The 21,023-nt window shown below is 41.8% G+C and overlaps 1 protein-coding gene across 1 annotated transcript in view; it reads left to right on the top strand.

Moving 5' to 3' along the window:
* LOC126485553 (Parkinson disease protein 7 homolog) overlaps window positions 1-21,023 on the top strand; it is a 118,645-nt gene that overhangs the window by 68,971 nt on the left and 28,651 nt on the right. Inside the window, exon 2 of the mRNA XM_050108883.1 lies at window positions 7,860-8,021. Within this exon, the coding sequence (XP_049964840.1) occupies window positions 7,860-8,021 (162 nt within the window). The remainder of the gene's footprint in view (window positions 1-7,859; window positions 8,022-21,023) is intronic.

Genomic DNA, 21,023 nt, shown 5'->3' with positions numbered 1-21,023 from the left:
TACATTTTTGGTAAAATAAATGAAATCTACACATGTAATAAAATGTACTATGGACTAATGTAGAAGTAGTAGTATTAGGCACACATTTATTTTCTATGTAATCTATAGAATCAGTAAATGTGATAAAAAGTACTACTGGTCATTTGTATCTCTTTGTCTGACAGATTCTGATGATGCTTCCAGTAGAAATGTGTAAAACTGTAAAGTTTGTACAATAAAAGGAGTTGTCAAGTCAGAGTATTACATTGTCCAGTGAATTTATGACTGTAGACTCTTTTAATGATTTTATGTTCTTCATTGGCTAGAGTTTCTTAGTACCACTGTTCCTCCTTTTTTTCTCCTCAGAGGAACGAGCCGAGTAGAAAAAAGGGAGGAATAGCAAATAGAAAAAGACCTTACATGAGGAGAAGTAGAAGAGGCATTTGGGAAGATGAAGGGAGTGAAGTCACCAGGTCTGGATGAGCTAAGTGTAGAGATGGTGAGAGCAGCAGGAGAGGTGGAGATACAATGGCTATATTGAGTAATGAATATTGTGTGGAGACAGATGATGATCCCAGAAGACTGGAAGAAGGGAATAATTGTCTCGATCTTTAAGAAGGGAAATAGAAAAGAGTGCAAGATCTATCGGGGGATAACATTGATGAGTTATTATGCAAAGATTTTTGAGAAAATTTTCGAAGCATGAATTCGGGCAAAATTAGAAGGAAAAATGAGAGAATAGCAACATGGCTTCAGAACAGGAAGCTCCATGATGGATCTAATTTTTGCTGTAAAACAACTACAGTAACAGAACTATGAATATGGAATAGCTCTACTAATGACCTTCCTGTACATTGAAAAAGCGTATGGTAGTGTACGTAGAAGCTAAGTGTGGAAAGCCCTGGGAAACAGAGGAGTAGCAAAACAGATTATTTGGAGGATAAAGGAAATGTACCAGGAAGTGTGAGCTGTGTGAAAGTTGTAGGAGAGAGATCAGCTTGGATTGAACAGAAGAATGGCTTGAGGCAGGAAAGTGCACTTTCACCATCACTCTTCATTGTAGTGATGGATGATATAATGAGTACAGTAGCACAAGTAATTGGTGAAAGGAAGACGAAAGCTATGGTGTTTGCAGATGATCTGATAATTTGGGGGAATAAGGAGGAGGAAGCACAAGAGCAGTTGGACGTATGGGAACGAATAATACAAGAATATGGGATGATATTTAGTATAAGAAAGAGTGAGATGATTATCACAACAAGAAAGATGGAGAGAGGAACAACTGGAATAACAGTTGGTGAGGAACAATTGAGAAGAGTGGAGAGTTTAAAGTACCTAGGAAGTCTGATACAGGAAGATGGAAAAAAGCCAGAGAAATAAACGAGCGGGGGAGAAAAGTGGAAGCATTTCAGAAGAGTGTCAGAAGCCTGATATGGAGCAAGGATGTACCCCAAATCAGTAAATAGGTTATATACAGGTCATAATATCTCCCAATCCTGACATGTGCATCAGAAACCTGGGTTATGAAAGCAAGAGAGAAAAGCAAAGTACAAGCCAGTGAGATGAAATTCTTGAGAAACAGTATTGGAGTGACAAAGATAGACAGGTTTAGAAATGAGAGGATCAGAGAGTTAATGAAGGTGGAACCATTACAGGAGGAAATAGAGAAATCAAGGCTGAGATGGTATGGACACATTAAGAGAATAGAGGAGAAGACCGAGAGACAGATGGCTGAAAGGAATAGAGGAATACACCCAGAAGAAAGGAGAAGAATGGACCAAGGTGAAGACGGAGACATGGTAGCGAGACAGAAGACGATGGAGAGGCGTATGTTCCATACAGACCTGTGATGATGATGATGAGTACCACTCAGATGCAGAATATTGGCTGACTACAGAAATACGGGCTTCAGAACTGTTGTATAGTGCATGAATTATCCTGATGATCTCAGGAACCCATTTTTGTTGTGCTTGGGTTGTGATGTCTGATTGGTTGTCTCAAGTCCATGTACTCCTCTATGCAATGCTTCTTAGTCTAAACTTTATTTTTTTATGATCTCCCCTAATTTCTTTTATATTGATGTCCCCATATTTTGAATGGGTTTTTGTGGGACACCGTTGATGTTGATCATTACCTCTGTTTGCTCAAAGGATACCTGTTAGGCAGTTTGGCAATTTCCTGTAGCAGGTTGGTTTGGATCCTAGCGTTTTCTTCTTTATTTCACTGAATGTCAGTGTCATTGGCAAAAGGTAGACAGTTCCCAACAATCTCTTTTAAGTTTGGTTTCTATTCCTGTGGGGTTTAGTTGTCATTCATTTATATGCACTAAGTTTGGATCCCCCCTTCTCCCTTAAGATGCAGTTGAGTAACAACAGAGATGTCACCTTCATGCACTTCTGTACCTAGTAAAATAGTGTAACATCCTAAGAATGTAGCTTGGATTTTGTGTCTTGCAAGATTGGCTACGATTGTGGCCAACAATTATGTTCAACAGAAAGTGCTTGAAGTTGTCTAACAAGACATCAGGGTCTATCAATATCAAACTGCATTCCTTCTTAAAGTTTACAAAGACTAACAGTTAGTGTTTGCACCTATTATGGATCTCTTTGGCTTGTGAGTGACTTTTTCTTGAAGTTCCCTTGATATTTATAGATGGATCAGGGGTATTTTCCAATCTGCGTTCCAAATTCTGTTTGCTTTTGGAGCATTTCAGTTGGTATATTTCCAGACTTCCAAAACTGCTGAGTTTTCTCCTGGTGTCATCTTGTTTCTAAATTTGGCACTGTTTCATTTGATTTCGTATTTGTTGGGTAGTGTGGATACTGGAATCTGAGTATGGGTTCCTTTGTTTCACTGGGACTTTAGGGGTTTTTGTAGTTTAATAGGTTTTCTTTGTTTCAGTCACCAGAGAACCATCATTTTTTTGAAAGCACATAGCTGGATGTTGTAACTCGTGAGTTCCCTTTTGAATATGCTGTAGTATTCTCTGGTTTCATTTCTTTCAAAACTTTATTCTGTCATTTCAGTAAGGGACTTTGTAGGTTTCCCAACTACTTTCTGATTTAGTGAAGCAATACTGTTTTCAGTTACAAAATATCTCTTTGGTGACAAACTTGCCAGCATCATTCCAACAGGAGTGTGCTTTGTTTCTGCAAGTTCATTGGCTGCCTCAGTCACCCTCTTTTTCATGTTTGTGAAGTCACAATTCCTTTGTCTGACCTTTTTCCTGGAACTCTTTGAGCAGTCTCTTGCTTTGGGTTGTTTCCCATGTGGATAACTTTTGATGATTTTCCTGAACTTTTTCCTCAATGTACTCGGGTGCTGAAGCCACCTTTAAAAATTTGCACTTGTTTGGGAATTATGGCCAGCTTTTGATTCAGTACGTCCCAAAAGTTATCCATCCCCTGTAATCTGATCCGTATTTATTATTTGTAGGTCTGGTTGTTAACACTTTGCTGTCCGTATGTCTCAAACAAATTTATTCGCTTGGCGCCGGCACCACTAATTTTGATTACTTGGCTTGCTGCTGGCTGTTGTTGACATTATCAGGATATTATAAATTGTTACATTTTACTAATATCATTGTTAGTCCTCATAAGTTCTCAACCCTGTTCACCTACTTTCATGAAATTTCGTAGATATGCATACATAAATAAATACAAAATTTGTTTGTCTCATATATTTGTTTATTTGCGTTGTCTTTGGTACTTAGTATTTCTCTTTCATATCATATGCAGCAAAACAATCTCCAAGAAGTAACACAGCTCCACAAGACTTGCTTATTAAGTTTGTTGTTTTTTTGTTTTAGGAACATACATGGCAGTTTTTTTGTTTTCTTTTATTTGTTTCGGAAATACGTAGGCCTATTAGTTGGTGTTGCTTTATGTGACAGGAAAGTCTGTCAACCGGATCATGATGAGCTGCACCTGATGTAGTGGCAACCTCCAAATTTTGCTCCGCGCATTTCATCATAAATAATCCCATCGTCTCTTTCGTCTGCCATAATAAAAGGGCACAAGTACTTATATATACTACTTATATACACGATCAAAGGCAGAGCCACGTGTGAAAGCACCCACGTGATTTACCAACTGATCTGCCTACACTGTGAAGCTTTCTATGTGGGAATGACCAGCAACAAGCTGTCCATTTGCATGAATGGACACAGGCAGACAGTGTTTGTTGGTAATGAGGATCACCCTGTGGCTAAACGTGCCTTGGTGCACGGCCAGCACATCTTGGCACAGTGTTACACCGTCCGGGTTATCTGGATACTTCCCACTAACACCAACCTGTCAGAACTCCGGAGATGGGAACTTGCCCTTCAGTATATCCTCTCTTCTCGTTATCCGCCAGGCCTCAACCTCCGCTAATTTCAAGTTGCCGCCACTCATACCTCACCTGTCTTTCAACAACATCTTTGCCTCTTTACTTCCTCCTCGACTGACATCTCTGCCCAAACTCTTTGCCTTTACAAATGTCTGCTTGTGTCTGTGTATGTGCGGATGGATATGTGTGTGTGTGCGAGTGTATACCTGTCCTTTTTTCCCCCTAAGGTAAGTCTTTCTGCTTCCGGGGTTGGAATGACTCCTTACCCTCTCCCTTAAAACCCACATCCTTTCGTCTTTCCCTCTCCTTCCCTCTTTCCTGATGAAGCAACTGTATGTTGCGAAAGCTTGAATTTTGTGTGTATGTTTGTGTTTGTTTGTGTGTCTATCGACCTGCCAGCGCTTTTGTTTGGTAAGTCTCATCATCTTTGTTTTTATATATATATATATATATATATATATATATATATATATATATATAGAGGGGGGGAAACATTCCACATGGGAAAAATATATTTAAAAACAAAGATGATGTGACTTACCATTTGCTATATATATATATATATATATATATATATATACACACACACACACACACACACACACACACTCCTGGAAATGGAAAAAAGAACACATTGACACCGGTGTGTCAGACCCACCATACTTGCTCCGGACACTGCGAGAGGACTGTACAAGCAATGATCACACGCACGGCACAGCGGACACACCAGGAACCGCGGTGTTGGCCGTCGAATGGCGCTAGATGCGCAGCATTTGTGCACCGCCGCCGTCAGTGTCAGCCAGTTTGCCGTGGCATACGGAGCTCCATCGCAGTCTTTAACACTGGTAGCATGCCGCGACAGCGTGGACGTGAACCGTATGTGCAGTTGACGGACTTTGAGCGAGGGCGTATAGTGGGCATGCGGGAGGCCGGGTGGGCGTACCGCCGAATTGCTCAACACGTGGGGTGTGAGGTCTCCACAGTACATCGATGTTGTCGCCAGTGGTCGGCGGAAGGTGCACGTGCCCGTCGACCTGGGACCGGACCGCAGCGACGCACGGATGCACACCAAGACCGTAGGATCCTATACAGTGCCGTAGGGGACCGCACCGCCACTTCCCAGCAAATTAGGGACACTGTTGCTCCTGGGGTATCGGCGAGGACCATTCGCAACCGTCTCCATGAAGCTGGGCTACGGTCCCGCACACCGTTAGGCCGTCTTCCGCTCACGCCCCAACATCGTGCAGCCCGCCTCCAGTGGTGTCGCGACAGGCGTGAATGGAGGGACGAATGGAGACGTGTCGTCTTCAGCGATGAGAGTCGCTTCTGCCTTGGTGCCAATTTCGGTCATATGCGTGTTTGGCGCCGTGCAGGTGAGCGCCACAATCAGGACTGCATACGACCGAGGCACACAGGGCCAACACCCGGCATCATGGTGTGGGGAGCGATCTCCTACACTGGCCGTACACCACTGGTGATCGTCGAGGGGACACTGAATAGTGCACGGTACATCCAAACCGTCATCGAACCCATCGTTCTACCATTCCTAGACCGGCAAGGGAACTTGCTGTTCCAACAGGACAATGCACGTCCGCATGTATCCCGTGCCACCCAACGTGCTCTAGAAGGTGTAAGTCAACTACCCTGGCCAGCAAGATCTCCGGATCTGTCCCCCATTGAGCATGTTTGGGACTGGATGAAGCGTCGTCTCACGCGGTCTGCACGTCCAGCACGAACGCTGGTACAACTGAGGCGCCAGGTGGAAATGGCATGGCAAGCCGTTCCACAGGACTACATCCAGCATCTCTACGATCATCTCCATGGGAGAATAGCAGCCTGCATTGCTGCGAAAGGTGGATATACACTGTACTAGTGCCGACATTGTGCATGCTCTGTTGCCTGTGTCTATGTGCCTGTGGTTCTGTCAGTGTGATCATGTGATGTATCTGACCCCAGGAATGGGTCAATAAAGTTTCCCCTTCCTGGGACAATGAATTCACGGTGTTCTTATTTCAATTTCCAGGAGTGTATATAACTTGTTGATGTGTGTAACTTATTTTTACCTAAACAAAACACCAACAGAATGCAAAAGATACTGAAGTGCTGTCGCCAGCCACTGTACGATACTATGCTGATGGCACCACTGTGGTGTCTCCAGCTGTTGACTGCTATTTTGCGATCGACACCACTGTGGTGTCACCGGATGGCAGAGTATTAATAATGATAATCTGTCTTTCACTGGTTTTAAATTTCAGAGTGATCTGAGGAGTGTGGTTTTCATGGCACACATTTTCATAGTATCCTTTTCTGAACTATGCTCTTGAAGGACCATTAACCTTCAGACTTCAAAGTATTTATCCTCTTCTGGGCATAGTGTTTGTTTGATTACAGATGTCTGAATTTCATGCAGGGCTTGGATCAGAGTTTCAGCAGCTTGCCATTTTGTATAAGAGAGTTTGTGTTGAATATTACTTAAATGATTTTGTATTTGCACACTAGATTGTGCCAAAGAGAAATTGTTTGCAACACAACTCACCAGTGTTATGAGCTTCTTGTTTAAAGCAGATCTTTTTCTAGTGAGTTAAGAGATGTTTGTATGGCAGAACAATGAATTATGATCAGGAGTAGTGGTATGCAACATCTGTCACCAGTTAAATGTTTGGAAACATTCATCTCTGTGTAAACAAAAGCAACAATTTTTTGCCACTGCTTCTCTACCAGCATAAATCACAACAACAGTGAAATGAGTTAATGCTCACTTTTGTAATGGTTTGCCAAAGTATCTTAGTTTAATTGCATTTTTGGAACCTGCAGCCCTGAAAGTGTATTGGTTAAAGTTGTAAATACTTACATTTTGTCCACTGATTAGCCCATTGTTGCTCACTCATTGCCAAGCCTCATATTTAGACAGTTCACAATCGTTGGTTCTGCCCATGAAAGTATTCCAAGTAACAATAACAAGATATTGGAAGGCCTCAAAGAATACACAACTGATTATATATTGTGGAGTGCTTGGTGTAAAATTCACATAGAAAGCTCAAGTAGGATACTTTGCAAAAACATTGTTTGTCTTCAAATAGGAAACTTCACTCAAGTGGTGAAAACTTGCCTTCACAAAAAATTCTTTGCACATATTACTATCTCACATGTACAAATCGTGTAAGCACCACATTGACATATTGGAAACTTAGAAAAAACAAAAATATCGTTAGTCAGCGTTTCTGTGCAACATCTACTTGCTGAATCGGAAAGGGCACAAGTGATTCCATATCTTTTGTTTGGAGGGAAAGGAATTTCTCTGTGTATCATAAGAATTGTTGCTTTTTTAATCTAGAAAGTCTGGTTTTACATGGTTACAACACTTGTGTATGTGTTATATTTCAGAACTTAGATGCAGCGATATGTTTGTCACTGCATAGCTGCTCATGGTGCAGTGTTTAATTTGTTGTTGTTATCTTCATGAATTTATTCTTGTTTATTTCATGCACTTTTGGATATCATTTCATGATACATTGATTTCTTTCAACAGTTCATGTTACTTGTGTTTACAGGTAAATGTCACTGTGGCTGGGGTGGCAGGAAACAGCCCTGTGAAATGCAGTCGTGATGTTGTAGTGTGCCCAGATTTAAGTTTGGTGGACGCTGTTAAGAAAGGACCATATGATGTAGTGGTGCTTCCTGGTGGCCTCGGAGGGTCAAAGAATCTTGCAGCAGTATGTATTAATTCCAAATACAGTAGTTTAGAAGATTATCAGCTTATATGATTGAATCCTGCAATAAACACCATCATATAAGAAATAATAGCTGTTTTGATTTACTGTAAGAGCATTGCTTCTATATTTTCAGTGGAAAAATATCAAAACACTTATTTATTCATTCACACATTGTACTCTGTAAATCACATAATGAGGGGGACTCTCAGAGATGTGCAATGAATCATGTTATGTTTTAAAATGGATTAAAAACAACCATTGAGACATTGTGGTCAAAGACATTTTAAAGTATTTTAGCTAGACCACTGATTTATCAAAAGTTATATACATAACAACGTAGAGCAGTTACTGCAGGCTACTTCTTAAAGTATAGTAGCAGTAAATTGGGATTTGTGGTAATCTGTTCATACTGATATTATGACAATTGTTTCTCAGTTAATTTGTACATGTTTATGTACATTAGAAGAAAGCCAGCTACTTAAAACAAACAACCACCACTACTACTACTACTACTACTACTACTACTACTACTACTACTCCCTTCTACTGTTTTCACCTAGTACTTTAAACAAAGCATTTATGTAACTTTATACAGAACACTATCCGTTGTCTGTATGCTGGTAAATTTAAGATATTCTGATAAATTATTGGTGTGGCTGATAAAATAGTCTCTTTGGTTATGAATATCTGGAGATTTTCAATTTCCTGCCTGATGCCTACTGAAACCTTTGACCCAGAATATAAAACAATATTCTGAGCCCTAAATAAGGATGCATAGTTTGCATGAAAACTGTACTTGTAGTGTTGTGGTTGTGTATTGAATAATTGATGCTAAATTCACTGCCGGCCGGAGTGGCCGAGCGGTCTAGGCATTTCAGTCTGGAACTGCAAGACTGCTACGGTCGCAGGTTCGAATCCTGCTACGGGCATGGATGTGTGTGATGTTAAGTTCTAGGGGACTGATGACCTCAGATGTTAAGTCCCATAGTGCTCATAGCCATTTGAACCATTTTTTAAAACTAAATTCACTCTTATTATTAACTAAAATTACCACTAGGGAGTATATGTACTGACACTAAGTGTAAGAATCCTTAGATCCTTGATGAAGTGTCGGTAAGACATCTACATTCACATAAACACTCTGAAGCCACTGTGGTGTGTGTGGTAGAAGGTGCAGTATACCAGTATTATAAATTTTCTTTCATATTTCGTTTACTATTAAGTGATGGAAAAAATGATTGTCTATATTTCTCTGAATGCACCATTATTTCTCTCATCTTGTTCTCATGATCGCTACCTGACACATAATAGTGACAACATAATGGTTGCATGGTTGTTGAATACAGGTTGTCTATATTTTCCCAGGTAGGTTTCATGAGAACTTAGTCTTTCCAAGAATTACTATTTATGTTCCCTGACTATCGCCATTACACTTTTGTATGGGGTATTACAATCATAGGAACACTTCTCTGAATTTGTTTAATGCCAGTTGTCATACCTACTTGATACAGACTTTAAACGTAATATTGACATTGCTCATTTGTGAGTCTGTGCGACAGTAATATGCTCTAGTGTAAATTTTTAAATGAATTTAAAATTTCTGCTTTCTGTCTGCTATCTTCAGTTGTGACACCAAACAAACCCAAGAACAATTGAGTGGAAGGTTAGTTTTGACAGTAGACAAATCCACGAACAATTCAATGGAAGGCTTGGATTCATTATTGCATTTTCACTGACAAGAACTTTCAAGGATTTTCTGATAAGTCTTTCACCAGGATCTGACTGCGAAGATTATTGTGGACTTATTGCATAGCCCTTCTTATGGATGCACAACTTGCTATAATTTTTCTCTGTCGGTATCCCCAATCTAGTTTCGTAGTGTGAGTAGTAGTCTTATGTTTTCACAACGTTCTATGAATGATACCTTTAAACCTGGCTGATTCTTTACTGTCTTTTGTTACTTTGAACATACTTAACCAGAAAGCAGTTTATGGCATCTTTCAGCTTTAATTACATTTATTCTGCATTTTCCAGATCTAAATGTTCTCAGATATCCTTTAAATAAATTGATAATGCCTCGCCATGAATCTGACCATATAGGAAAACTGCCCTAGCATTCTTGATGTCCTTTATGCCTTGGCTATTGTTGTTACTGGAATAGCATTATGGCTGATAATAGTCTATCATTGATGGCATTCTCGAAAAGATCTAGTCTGTTTGTGACTAGAAAGTCTAGGCTATTTACTTCATGTGTGGGTTGTTGGATTAGTTGTTTGAGGCAGTTTCCAGACTACGTTTCCAGTATTACTTTGCAGGACTGGTGCCCTTATTGCCAATAATATATGCATGGTTTTCCTAGTCAATACTGATGTTAAGTTATCAACTTTACATTATGCTCACTTCTATAGAAGGAATACTTTTTAACTATAGATGGTATGTCCCAAAAGGCTATGCCCTAAAACAGTATTTGATGAAAGTATGCTAACAGCCCAGTATGAAGATCAACATAAAGTGTGAAATTCTAAGTGAAAAATAGACAGAACTCAGTTTTTCAGTTACCTTATTCAAGAGGTCTTGCCACATCAGTTTATTATCCATTAGCATGCTTAGCAGCTTCACACATACAGCGGTTGCCCAGGAACTTGTAAGTTGTTTATATTATTTGGTAGAATAAGGGTTAATCTGTTTGCTGTGAACCAGTTGTAAATGTGTTCCTTTATTTTCTGCTCTGTACTGTATGAATATGTTTGGACTTTTTATCAGTGCTCCGGTGTTGTCAACAACATCACAGTTTTTGGAGAGTCCACCAATGCTTAGGGTAATTCATTTACATAGACAAACAACAGGAGCCAGCAAAACACCAAGCCTCGTGGGTCACAGTACTAGATTTTTTCCCCACTCTACAATTAGTCCTATTCCTATGGTATTATTAGTAAATGTGACCCTCTGTTTTCTGTTATTAAGATATGACTCCATCCATGCAAGAGGAATGCCATAAATGTCAAATCATTTTAGTTTTTATAGGTGAATAGTATGACCTACATAATCAGATGCTTTGGAAAGGTTACAGAAAGTACCAATTAGGTAATGTTGTGTTTTTAGTTATTCCCAGAACTGAGTGGTTTGATATTGTGTACTATTTTCTTTGTTGAAAAGCCTTTACAGAAGCCAAAGTGAACTGCTGTTCAAGAGGCAGTTGCAAGCCACCTTATGAAACTTTTTGAGAACACAAGGAGGAGGGAGATGGGGCTGCGAGTAAAGATTTCTGGCTTATCTCCATTTTCACACACCTCTGTTATTCAGGAATTGTATCTACAGCCGTCATATGGTTGCATAGGTAATTCGAAGGGAGGTTATTAGCATTTTCAAAATGAAATTTTTACTCTGCAGCAGTGTGTGTGCTGATATGGAACTTCAGGCAGATTAAAACTGTGTACTGGACTGAGAGTCAAACTCAGAAATTCTGGTAACATCTGCCGGGCTGTGGCTGATCCATGTCTCCCCAATATCCTTTCTTCCAGGGGCTCTAGTCCTGCAAGTTTCGCAGGATAACTTTTGTGAAGTTTGGGTGGTAGGAGATAAGTTACTGTCAAAGTAAAGCTATGAGCCCAGGTTGGGAGTTGTGCCTGGGTAGCTCAGTTGATAGAGCACTTATGTGTGAAAGATAGGTCCTAATTTTGAGTTTCAGTCCGGCACACAGCTTTATATATCAGAACTTTGGTTGATGTACCAAAATAGCCAGAAAGACCTCTCTGACAGAGGATTTGGTGAAACTGATGTCAGGCGAACCATGCCTTGCCTGTCTAAGTAAATTTGTGGAATCTGCTCTCAATGGAACATCTTTTACCCTGTGTTTTAATTACTGTTAGAAAAGATTGATTTAATTTAGTAACCAGTGATTTGGATTTAATATTGTCTGGCATTGTTTTAATTACTGTTAGGAAAGATTGATTTAATTTAGTAACTAGTGATTTGGATTTAATATCGTGTGGCTCAGTGCTACTATAAATTTTATTTCACACCTGATCATGCTTTTTAATTTGAGAAATGTGGATTTGCGCCATGGTTCCAAGTCCACATTACACTTTAGGCTTCTTTATAACTTGCTGGATAAGTCTGTTCAAAGGTCAGAGGAAAGCGTCAGCTGACCAGTTTCAGTAGGACCATGCCTAGTAAAGCATTGTAGTGTTCATATCAACCCCCACATTGATGACAGCTTTCCTTACCTAGTAGTGCTCTAAACTGCTTTTGATTTTTTGTTGCAGTTTTGAACTTTTTTTGTATGTGGCACATGGTTAAGAATTATGTTGTGTTGCCTGTAGCGCCACTTTAATTGTGATTAAAGCTAGCCGTCTGTATTAAATAAAGCTCTCTCTTCCTAGAATAAGATATTTTGATCCAGGATGTTAGCCACTTGTTTTCCCAGCTTTTATTACAAATGTTCGTGGCCTGTTGTAAAGGAAAAGTACATACATAATACTGTAAGAATACTTTTAGTAAAGAATTAAATGTGCTAAGGTAAGTTTGGCAGGGTGTAAATTTTAGGAGTAAAAGAGGGAACTCTTTCAACAAGCAAAGAAAAAAGAATGAAGAGTTTACTAGCTTTTGGACCAATCCTTCAATCTTTTAATGAGCTAGTGTGCATGATTTGTTGTGTAGGTTGGGAGAGGGGCGATGGGGCGGGATAGAGGGAGAAAAGAGTTGGGAGGAGGGTTAGGAAAGAGTGGTTGACAGCTTGGAGGGAGATAGTAGATGTGCAGGATAGGAATGTGGTAGGAACAAGCATGTTCTCAGGATAGGAATGTGATACTTGGGCATCAGAGCCAGTGAGTTCGTGCTGCGCATGGCAATGATGATGAAGTGGAGGTCTGGATTGGGACAGTGTGACAGGACAGAGGAAGGGAGTCTGTTGTGTAGATATGAATATATGAAGACCAGGAAGATTATGGGAATGTAGGATGTGTTGCAAGGATAACTCCCATCTCTGTATTTTTAAAAAAGCTGGTGAAGGATCCAGGAGGCCCAGTTTGTGAAGCAGCTATTGAATTCGAGCATGTTGTGGTCAGCAACGTGATCTGTCATTGGTTGGTCAGCTCTGCTCTTGGCCAATGTTTGGTGGTGGGCATTTGTTGTGGTGGACAGCTAATTGGTGGTCATGACCATATAAAACTCTATGCAAAAATTGCAACAGAACTCTTATATGACATGGCTACTCTCACAAGTAGCCTTGTGTTTGACAGTATGCGTTAAGTGTGTGATAGGACAAGAGTAGGGTCTGCCAGGTGGGTGAATAGGGCCGGTGCTGTACCTGGGTCTTCCACACGGATAGGACTCCTGTGGCAAAGGATTGGGAGTGGGAGTGACATAGAGATGGACCAGGATGTGGTGTAGGTTCAGTGGGCAGTGAAATACAACTTTATGATCGTGGGGAGGATCGTGGGTATAATGTCCATTTCTGAGCATGATGATTGATTGTCGAAGCCTTGGTGAAGGCCGTGGTACAGTTGCACCAGTCTGATTTGATATTGGGTCATAAGGGGGGATGCTCCTTTGCATCTGGTTCTCAGGGATAGTTGGGGGATAAGGGGATGTGTGTGAGGATATGGCATGGGAATATCTGTTTCGGACTAGGTTTGGGGAAGATTGCCTGTCTATGAAGGCTTTTGTGAGACCTTTAGCATACTAGGCAAAGGAGTTAGTAACAGCAGATACACCATCCATGGGTGGGCAGGCTATATGAGTGTGATATTTTGCGCACGCGCGTGTGTGTGTGTGTGTGTGTGTGTGTGTGAAAGGTAAGACAGATGTCAAAATGAAGATACTGTTGACAGTTGGCGGAGTGGCCGAGCAATTCTAGGCGCTTCAGTCTGGAACCGCACGACCGCTACGGTTGCGGGTTCGAATCCTGCCTAGGTCATGAATTTGTGTGTTGTCCTTAGGTTAGTTAGGTTTCTAAGTTCTAGGGGAGTGATGACTTCACAAGTCCCATAGTGCTCAGAGCCATTTGAACCATTTTTGTTGACAGTTGATGTTCTTGATATGGACAGAAATGGAGCCATCAGAGAAGTGGAGGTCAGCATGCTGGAAGGAGGCATTTTTCACTGAGGAGGAACATGTGAAGCAAATAAGAGAGATGGTGTTGAAGCTGTGGAGAAATGAGGACAGGGTGTCTTGGCCCTGAGTCCAGATCATGAAGATATTATCATTGAACCTGAATCAGACAAGTTCTCTGTGGTTTTGGGAAGCTAGGAAAGTTTTCTCTAGATTTGAATTTTAAAATTTTCCCGGCGAATTGACTGTTCAAACAAATTTCGAGCTTTGCAGCCAGTCGTCGTTCAATAACTTGCACAATATTTCAACTGGGCACCTGCCAGTCATCTTCAGGTGAGCCATTGCAGACTGGTGAAAACGTCCTCCGTTCCGCAATATACGGCGTGCTGTAACTATTCTGCACATGCATCAAAAACTTGATAGATGGACCACACCATGTGCCGGCAGCACCCACCCTGGTGGAAAAGTGGAACTCAGTCGCCCTCTGTGTTGCTGTTTGCTGCAGCCATCGGCGCCCTCTTTCCTCTTCGATTTGAGCAAATCGTGGAGATAATTGGATTCCATGCGTTGTCCAGCTGGTAGCCGCATTCACAGTTCAACAGATTTTCCGCCAGACATATTTCTACGGATTCTTTAATAATGGAGTCCCAGAAAGATGTTGCTGTGGACAAAATCATTGTTTTCTCATACTCCATTGAATGTCCAGTAGAAATACAATGTTCAACAATAGTGGACTTGCTTGGCTGCAAAAGGCGGGTGTAATGTTGATGTTCAGTACAGTGTTCTTTCATGATGCATGTGGTTTGACCTATATAAGCCATACCACATTGGCACAGTATCTTGTAAATTTCGGCCTTTTGTAGTAACAGATTGTCCTTTACTGATCCCACAAGGTCCGTAATCTTCGATGGTGGATGGAAAACCACCTTTACTTGAAATTTTCGGAGGATTCTTGCTATTTTAAATGAAGTGTTGGCAATGAAAGGAAGAAAAGCTAAAGGTTGTTCTGGCATGTTCTCCTCTTTATCCACTTCCTGCTTCTTAGTTTTAACTGTTAGTGCCCTGTTAATCTGCCAGATCGAATAGCTATTTTTGCTGAATACTGGCTTTAGATGGGCGAGTTCTTGAGGTAAGATGTCTAGATCTGAGACAGTACGAGCTCTATGAACAAGTGTTTTAAGCACACTCATGGTTTGCAATGGATGATGGCAACTCAATGCTCGCAGGTACAAATCAGTATGAGTGGGCTTCCGATAAACTGAATGCCCTAGAGAACCATCATTCTTCCTTCAAACCAGGACATCCAAGAGAGGCAAACAACCATCTTTCTCTCTTTCCATGGTAAACTGGATGTTGCTATGAATGGAGTTGAGGAGATGTAGAAACTCCATTAATTTGTCTTCCCCATGAAGCCACACCATGAAAGTATCATCCATATACCTCCAAAAAACTGTTTGTTTCAGGGCAGCTGATTCAAGTGCTCTCTCCTCAAAATCCTCCATAAAAAGGTTGGCCACCAAGGGAGACAGGGGGCTACCCATGGCGACACCGTCAGGCTGTTCAAAATAGTCTTTATTAAACATAAAATTAGTTAAGGAAAGAGCATGCCTAAACAACGCAGTGATATCAACAGGAAACATGTTACCAATCAGTGTCAAAGAATCTGCAAGAGGAACTTTTGTAAAAAGTGAGACCACAAAAAACGCAGTAACTTAACCCATGCAGAAAGAGCTGCATTACGAAATCTGAGAGAGGACCCTGACGTAGTGATATTGAAAGCTGACAAAGGTAATGCAAGTGTTTTGTTACCTCGTGGTGTATAAAGATAAGATGTATGGTCTGCTAAGTGACTCTACCTATAGGAGGATTGATTATGATCCTACAGGGTGTATGCAACGGAAAACTTCAACACTATTAAATTCCTCCTCCTTACCGCAAAGGGCCTTAAAGAGGTTAAGACCACTTGGTTGTGTACCTCCAAGACTGTATGGCCTTCCAAAGGTTCAGAAAGAGGGTCTTCCTCTGCGTCCAATAGTGAGTAACATTGGAGTTCCTACGTATGATTTAGCAAAACGTCTCACTACCTTGCTGAAACCTTTCGTGGACAGGTGCACACATTACATACAAAACTCAACTGATTTTATCAGTAGACTGGGGCTCTTCATCTTAACAGTGTGGACCTTCTAGTAAGTTTTGATGTGGTCTCACTTTTTACAAAAGTTCCTCTTACAGATTCTTTGACACTGATTGGTAACATGTTTCCTGTTGATATCACTGCATTGTTTAGGCATGCTCTTTCCTTAACTTATTTTATGTTTAATCAAGAATATTTTGAACAGCCTGACGGTGTCGCCATGGGTGGCCCCCTGTCTCCCTTGGTGGCCAACCTTTTTATGGAGGATTTTGAGGAGAGAGCACTTGAATCAGCTGCCCTGAAACCCAGTTTTTTGGATGTATGTGGATGATACTTTCATGGTGTGGCTTCATGGGGAAGACAAATTAATGGAGTTTCTACATCACCTCAACACCATTCCTAGCAACATCCGGTTTACCATGGAAACAGAGAAAGATGGTTGTTTGCCCTTCTTGGATGTACTGGTTCAAAGGAAGAATGATGGTTCTCTAGGGCATTCAGTTTATCGGAAGCCCACTCATACTGATTTGTACCTGCGAGCATTGAGTTGCCATCATCCATTGCAAACCATGAGTGTGCTTAAAACACTTGTTCATGGAGCTCATACTGTCTCAGATCTAGACAGCTTACCTCAAGAACTCGCCCATCTAAAGCCAGTACTCAGCAAAAATAGCTATTCGATCTGGCAGATTAACAGGGCACTAACAGTTAAAACTAAGAAGCAGGAAGTGGATAAAGAGGAGAACATGCCAGAACAATCTTTAGCTTTTCTTCCTTTCGTTGCCAACACTTCATTTAAAATAGCAAGAATCCTCCGAAAATTTCAAGTAAAGGTGGTTTTCCATCCACCATAGAAGATTACGGACCTTGTGGGATCAGTAAAGGACAATCTGTTACTACGAAAGGCCCGAATTTACAAGATACCGTGCCAATGTGGTATGGCTTATATAGGTCAAACCACACGCATCATGAAAGAACGCTGTACTGAACATCAATGTTACACCGGCCTTTTGCAGCCAAGCAAGTCCACTATTGCTGAACATTGTATTTCTACTGGACATTCAATGGAGTATGAGAAAACAATGATTTTGTCCACAACAACATCTTTCTGGGACTCCATTATTAAAGAATCCATAGAAATATGTCTGGCGGAAAATCTGTTGAACCGTGAATGCGGCTACCAGCTGGACAGTGCATGGAATCCCATTATCTCCACGATTTGCTCTATTCGAAGAGGACAGAGTGCGCCAATGGCCGCGGCAAACAGCAACACAGAAGGCGACTGAGTTCTGATATTCCACCAGGGATAGGAGGTGTAATTTCGAGTTTTAGTTACTGTAATCGTAAATTCAGGCAGATTGTAGCCCAGTCATTAGGCATTTTTACAGGTTAGTTCATACATTCTTTTCGTGTTTCCCTTGCGTTATCTAGGCACGGACTCGTGTTTCAGTAACTGTTGTTCAACATCGATTAGAATGGACAGGGACTGTGTTTGGTGTGTTCGGATGAGGGCTGAGTTGGCATCCCTTCGCTCACAGCTGCAGGCAGCGCTGACTTCGGTCGTGCAGTTGTGGCTGTTGCCAATGGGCACCACTGTGGGGAGCCGGACTTGGGTATCACGGGGATGTCAACCTCGTCCCGTCTGTCCCCAGATCGGTCTGCCACTGTGGTTGCCCTGTTTGCTGCCCGCAGTGGGGCTGAGCCCTCGCCTGTGGTTGATTGGGAGGTCGTTCCAAGGTGTGGCAGGCAGCGAAAGACATCCCTGGAGGCTGATCAGAAAGCCTCCCTGGCACGTCTGACAAACAGGTTTCAGGTACTGTCTCTGGCTGAGCCAGAGGCAGATGCCTGCCCTGTTTCAGAGGATGATTCTCAGCCTTCAAGGTCCGGGCAATCGCAGAGGGTGGGCTTATTGGTAGTTGGGAGCTTCAATGTTAGGCGCGTAATGGGGGGCCCCTTAGGGATATGGCGGCTAAGGAGGGGAAGAAATCCAGTGTGCACTCCGTGTGCATTCCGGGTGGAGTCATTCCTGATGTGGAAAGGGTCCTTCCGGATGCCATGAAGAGCACAGGGTGCAGCCAGCTGCAGGTGGTGGCACATGTCGGCACTAATGACATGTGTCGCTTTGGATATGAGCAAATTCTCTCTGGATTCCAGAGGCTATCTGATTTGGTGAAGGCTGCCAGTCTTGCTTACGAGATGAAGGCAGAGCTCACCATCTGCAGCATCGTTGACAGAACCGACTGTGGAGCTTTGGTGCAGAGCCGGGTGGAGGGTCTGAATCAGAGGCTCAGACAGTTTTGCGACCGTTTTGGCTGCAGATTCCTTGACTTGCGCCACAGGGTGGTGGGGTTTCGGGTTCCGCTGAATAGGTCAGGAGTTCACTACACTCAGCTGGCGGCTACACGGGTAGCAGAGGCTGTGTGGCGTGGACTGGGCGTTTTTTTTTAGGTTAGAAGGCCTCGGGAAAGTACGGGGTGGGCTGCAAACTCAAAGGGTGCATGGCAAATACAGGATGTGCGTGGATCAACGAACAGTCGGAATTGTAGTTGTAAATTGTTGTAGTTGTGCTGGGAAAGTCCCTGAGCTTCAAGCGCTAATAGAAAGCACAGAAGCTGAAATCATTATAGGTACAGAAAGCTGACTAAAGCCTGATATAAGTTCTGCAGAAATTTTTACAAAATCTCAGACGGTGTTCAGGAAAGATAGATTAGGCAGAATTGGTGGTGGAGTGTTTGTGTCTGTCAGTAGTGGTTTGTCTTGCAGTGAAGTCGAAGTAGATACTCCGTGCGAATTGGTATGGGTGGATGTTATACTTAACAGCCGAACTAAGTTAATAATTGGCTCCTTCTACCGACCCCCAGACTACGATGATATAGTTGCTGAACAGTTCAGAGAAAATTTGAGTTTCGTAACAAATAAATACCCTACTCATACGGTTGTAGTTGGTGGGGACTTCAACGTTCCCTCGATATGTTGGCAAAAATACTTGCTCAAAACCAGTGGTAGGCAGAAAACATCTTCCGAGATTGTCCTAAATGCTTTCTCCGAAAATTATTTCGAGCAGTTAGTCCACGAACCCATGCGAATTGTAAATGGTTGCGAAAACAATCTTGACCTCTTAGCCACAAACAATCCAGAGCTAATAGAGAGCATCATGACTGATACAGGGATTAGTGATCACAAGGTGATTGTAGCTAGGCTCAATACCGTTTCTTCCAAATCCACCAGAAACAAATGCAAAATGATTTTATTTAAAAAAGCGGATAAAGTGTCACTAGAAGCCTTCCTAAGAGACAATCTCCATTCCTTCTGAACTGACTGTGCAAATGTAGACGAGATGTGGCTGAAATTCAAAGATATAGCAGCAACAGCAATTGAGAGATTCATACCTCATAAATTGGTAAGAGATGGAACTGATCCCCCATGGTACACAAAACAGGTCCGAACGCTGTTGCAGAGGCAATGGAAAAAGCATGCGAAGTCAGCAGAACGCAAAATCCTGAAGATTGGCTAAAATATACAGACGCGCGAAATTTGGCACAGACTTCAATGCAAGATACCTTTAATAGGTTCCACAATGAAACATTGTCTCGAAATTTGGTAGAAAATCCGAAGAAATTCTGGTTGTATGTAAAGTACACAAGCAGCAAGACGCAGTCAATACCTTCGCTGCGCAGTGGCGATGGTACTGTTACCGACGACTGTGCCACTAAAGCGGAGTTATTGAACGCAGTTTTCGGAAATTCCTTCACCAGGGAAGACGAATGGAATATTCCAGAATTTGAAACACGAACAGCTGCTAGCATGAGTTTCTTAGAAGTAGATACCTTAGGGGTTGCGAAGCAACTCAAATCGCTTGATACGGGCAAGTCTGTAGGTACAGATTGTATACCAATTAGGTTCCTTTCAGATTACACTGATACAATAGCTCCCTACTTAGCAATCATATACAGCCGCTCGCTCACCGATAGATCTGTACCTACAGATTGGAAAATTGCACAGGTCGCACCAGTGTTTAAGAAGGGTAGTAGGAGTAATCCATCGAACTACAGACCTATATCATTGGCGTCAGTTAGCAGTAGGATTTTGGAGCATATACTGTATTCAAACATTATGAGTCACCTCGAAGGGAATGATCTACTGATACGTAATCAGCATGGTTTCAGAAAACATCTCTCTTGTGCAATGCAGGTAGCTCTTTATTCGCACGAAGTAATGGCCGCTATCGACAGGGGATCTCAAGTTGATTCCATATTTTTAGATTTCCAGAAAGCTTTTGACACCGTTCCTCACAAGGTGCGGGCCTATGGGGTATTGTCTCAGTTGTGTGACTGGGTTCGTGATTTCCTGTCAGGAAGGTTGCAGTCTGTAGTAATAGACAGCAAATCATCGAGTAAAATTGAAATGATATCGGGTGTTCCCCAGGGAAGCGTCCTGGGACCCCTGGTGTTCCTGATCTATATAAATGACCTGGGTGACAATCTGAGCAGTTCTCTTAGGTTGTTCGCAGATGATACTGTAATTTACCGTCTAGTAAGGTCATCCGAAGACCAGTATCAGTTGCAAAGTGATTTAGAAAAGATTGCTGTATGGTGTGGCAGGTGGCAGTTGACGCTAAATAACGAAAAGTGTGAGGTGATCCACACAAGTTCCAAAAGAAATTCGTTGGAATTCGATTACTCAATAAATAGTAAAATTCTCAAGGCTGTCAATTCAATTAAGTACCTGGGTGTTAAAATTGCGAACAACTTCAGTTGGAAAGACCACATAGATAATATTGTGGGGAAGGCGAGCCAAAGGTTGTGTTTCATTGGCAG

Source organism: Schistocerca serialis, chromosome 1 (genome assembly GCF_023864345.2).
Source record: "Schistocerca serialis cubense isolate TAMUIC-IGC-003099 chromosome 1, iqSchSeri2.2, whole genome shotgun sequence".
Classification (NCBI taxonomy): domain Eukaryota; kingdom Metazoa; phylum Arthropoda; class Insecta; order Orthoptera; family Acrididae; genus Schistocerca; species Schistocerca serialis.
This window is presented reverse-complemented; position numbering and strand designations above follow the sequence as displayed.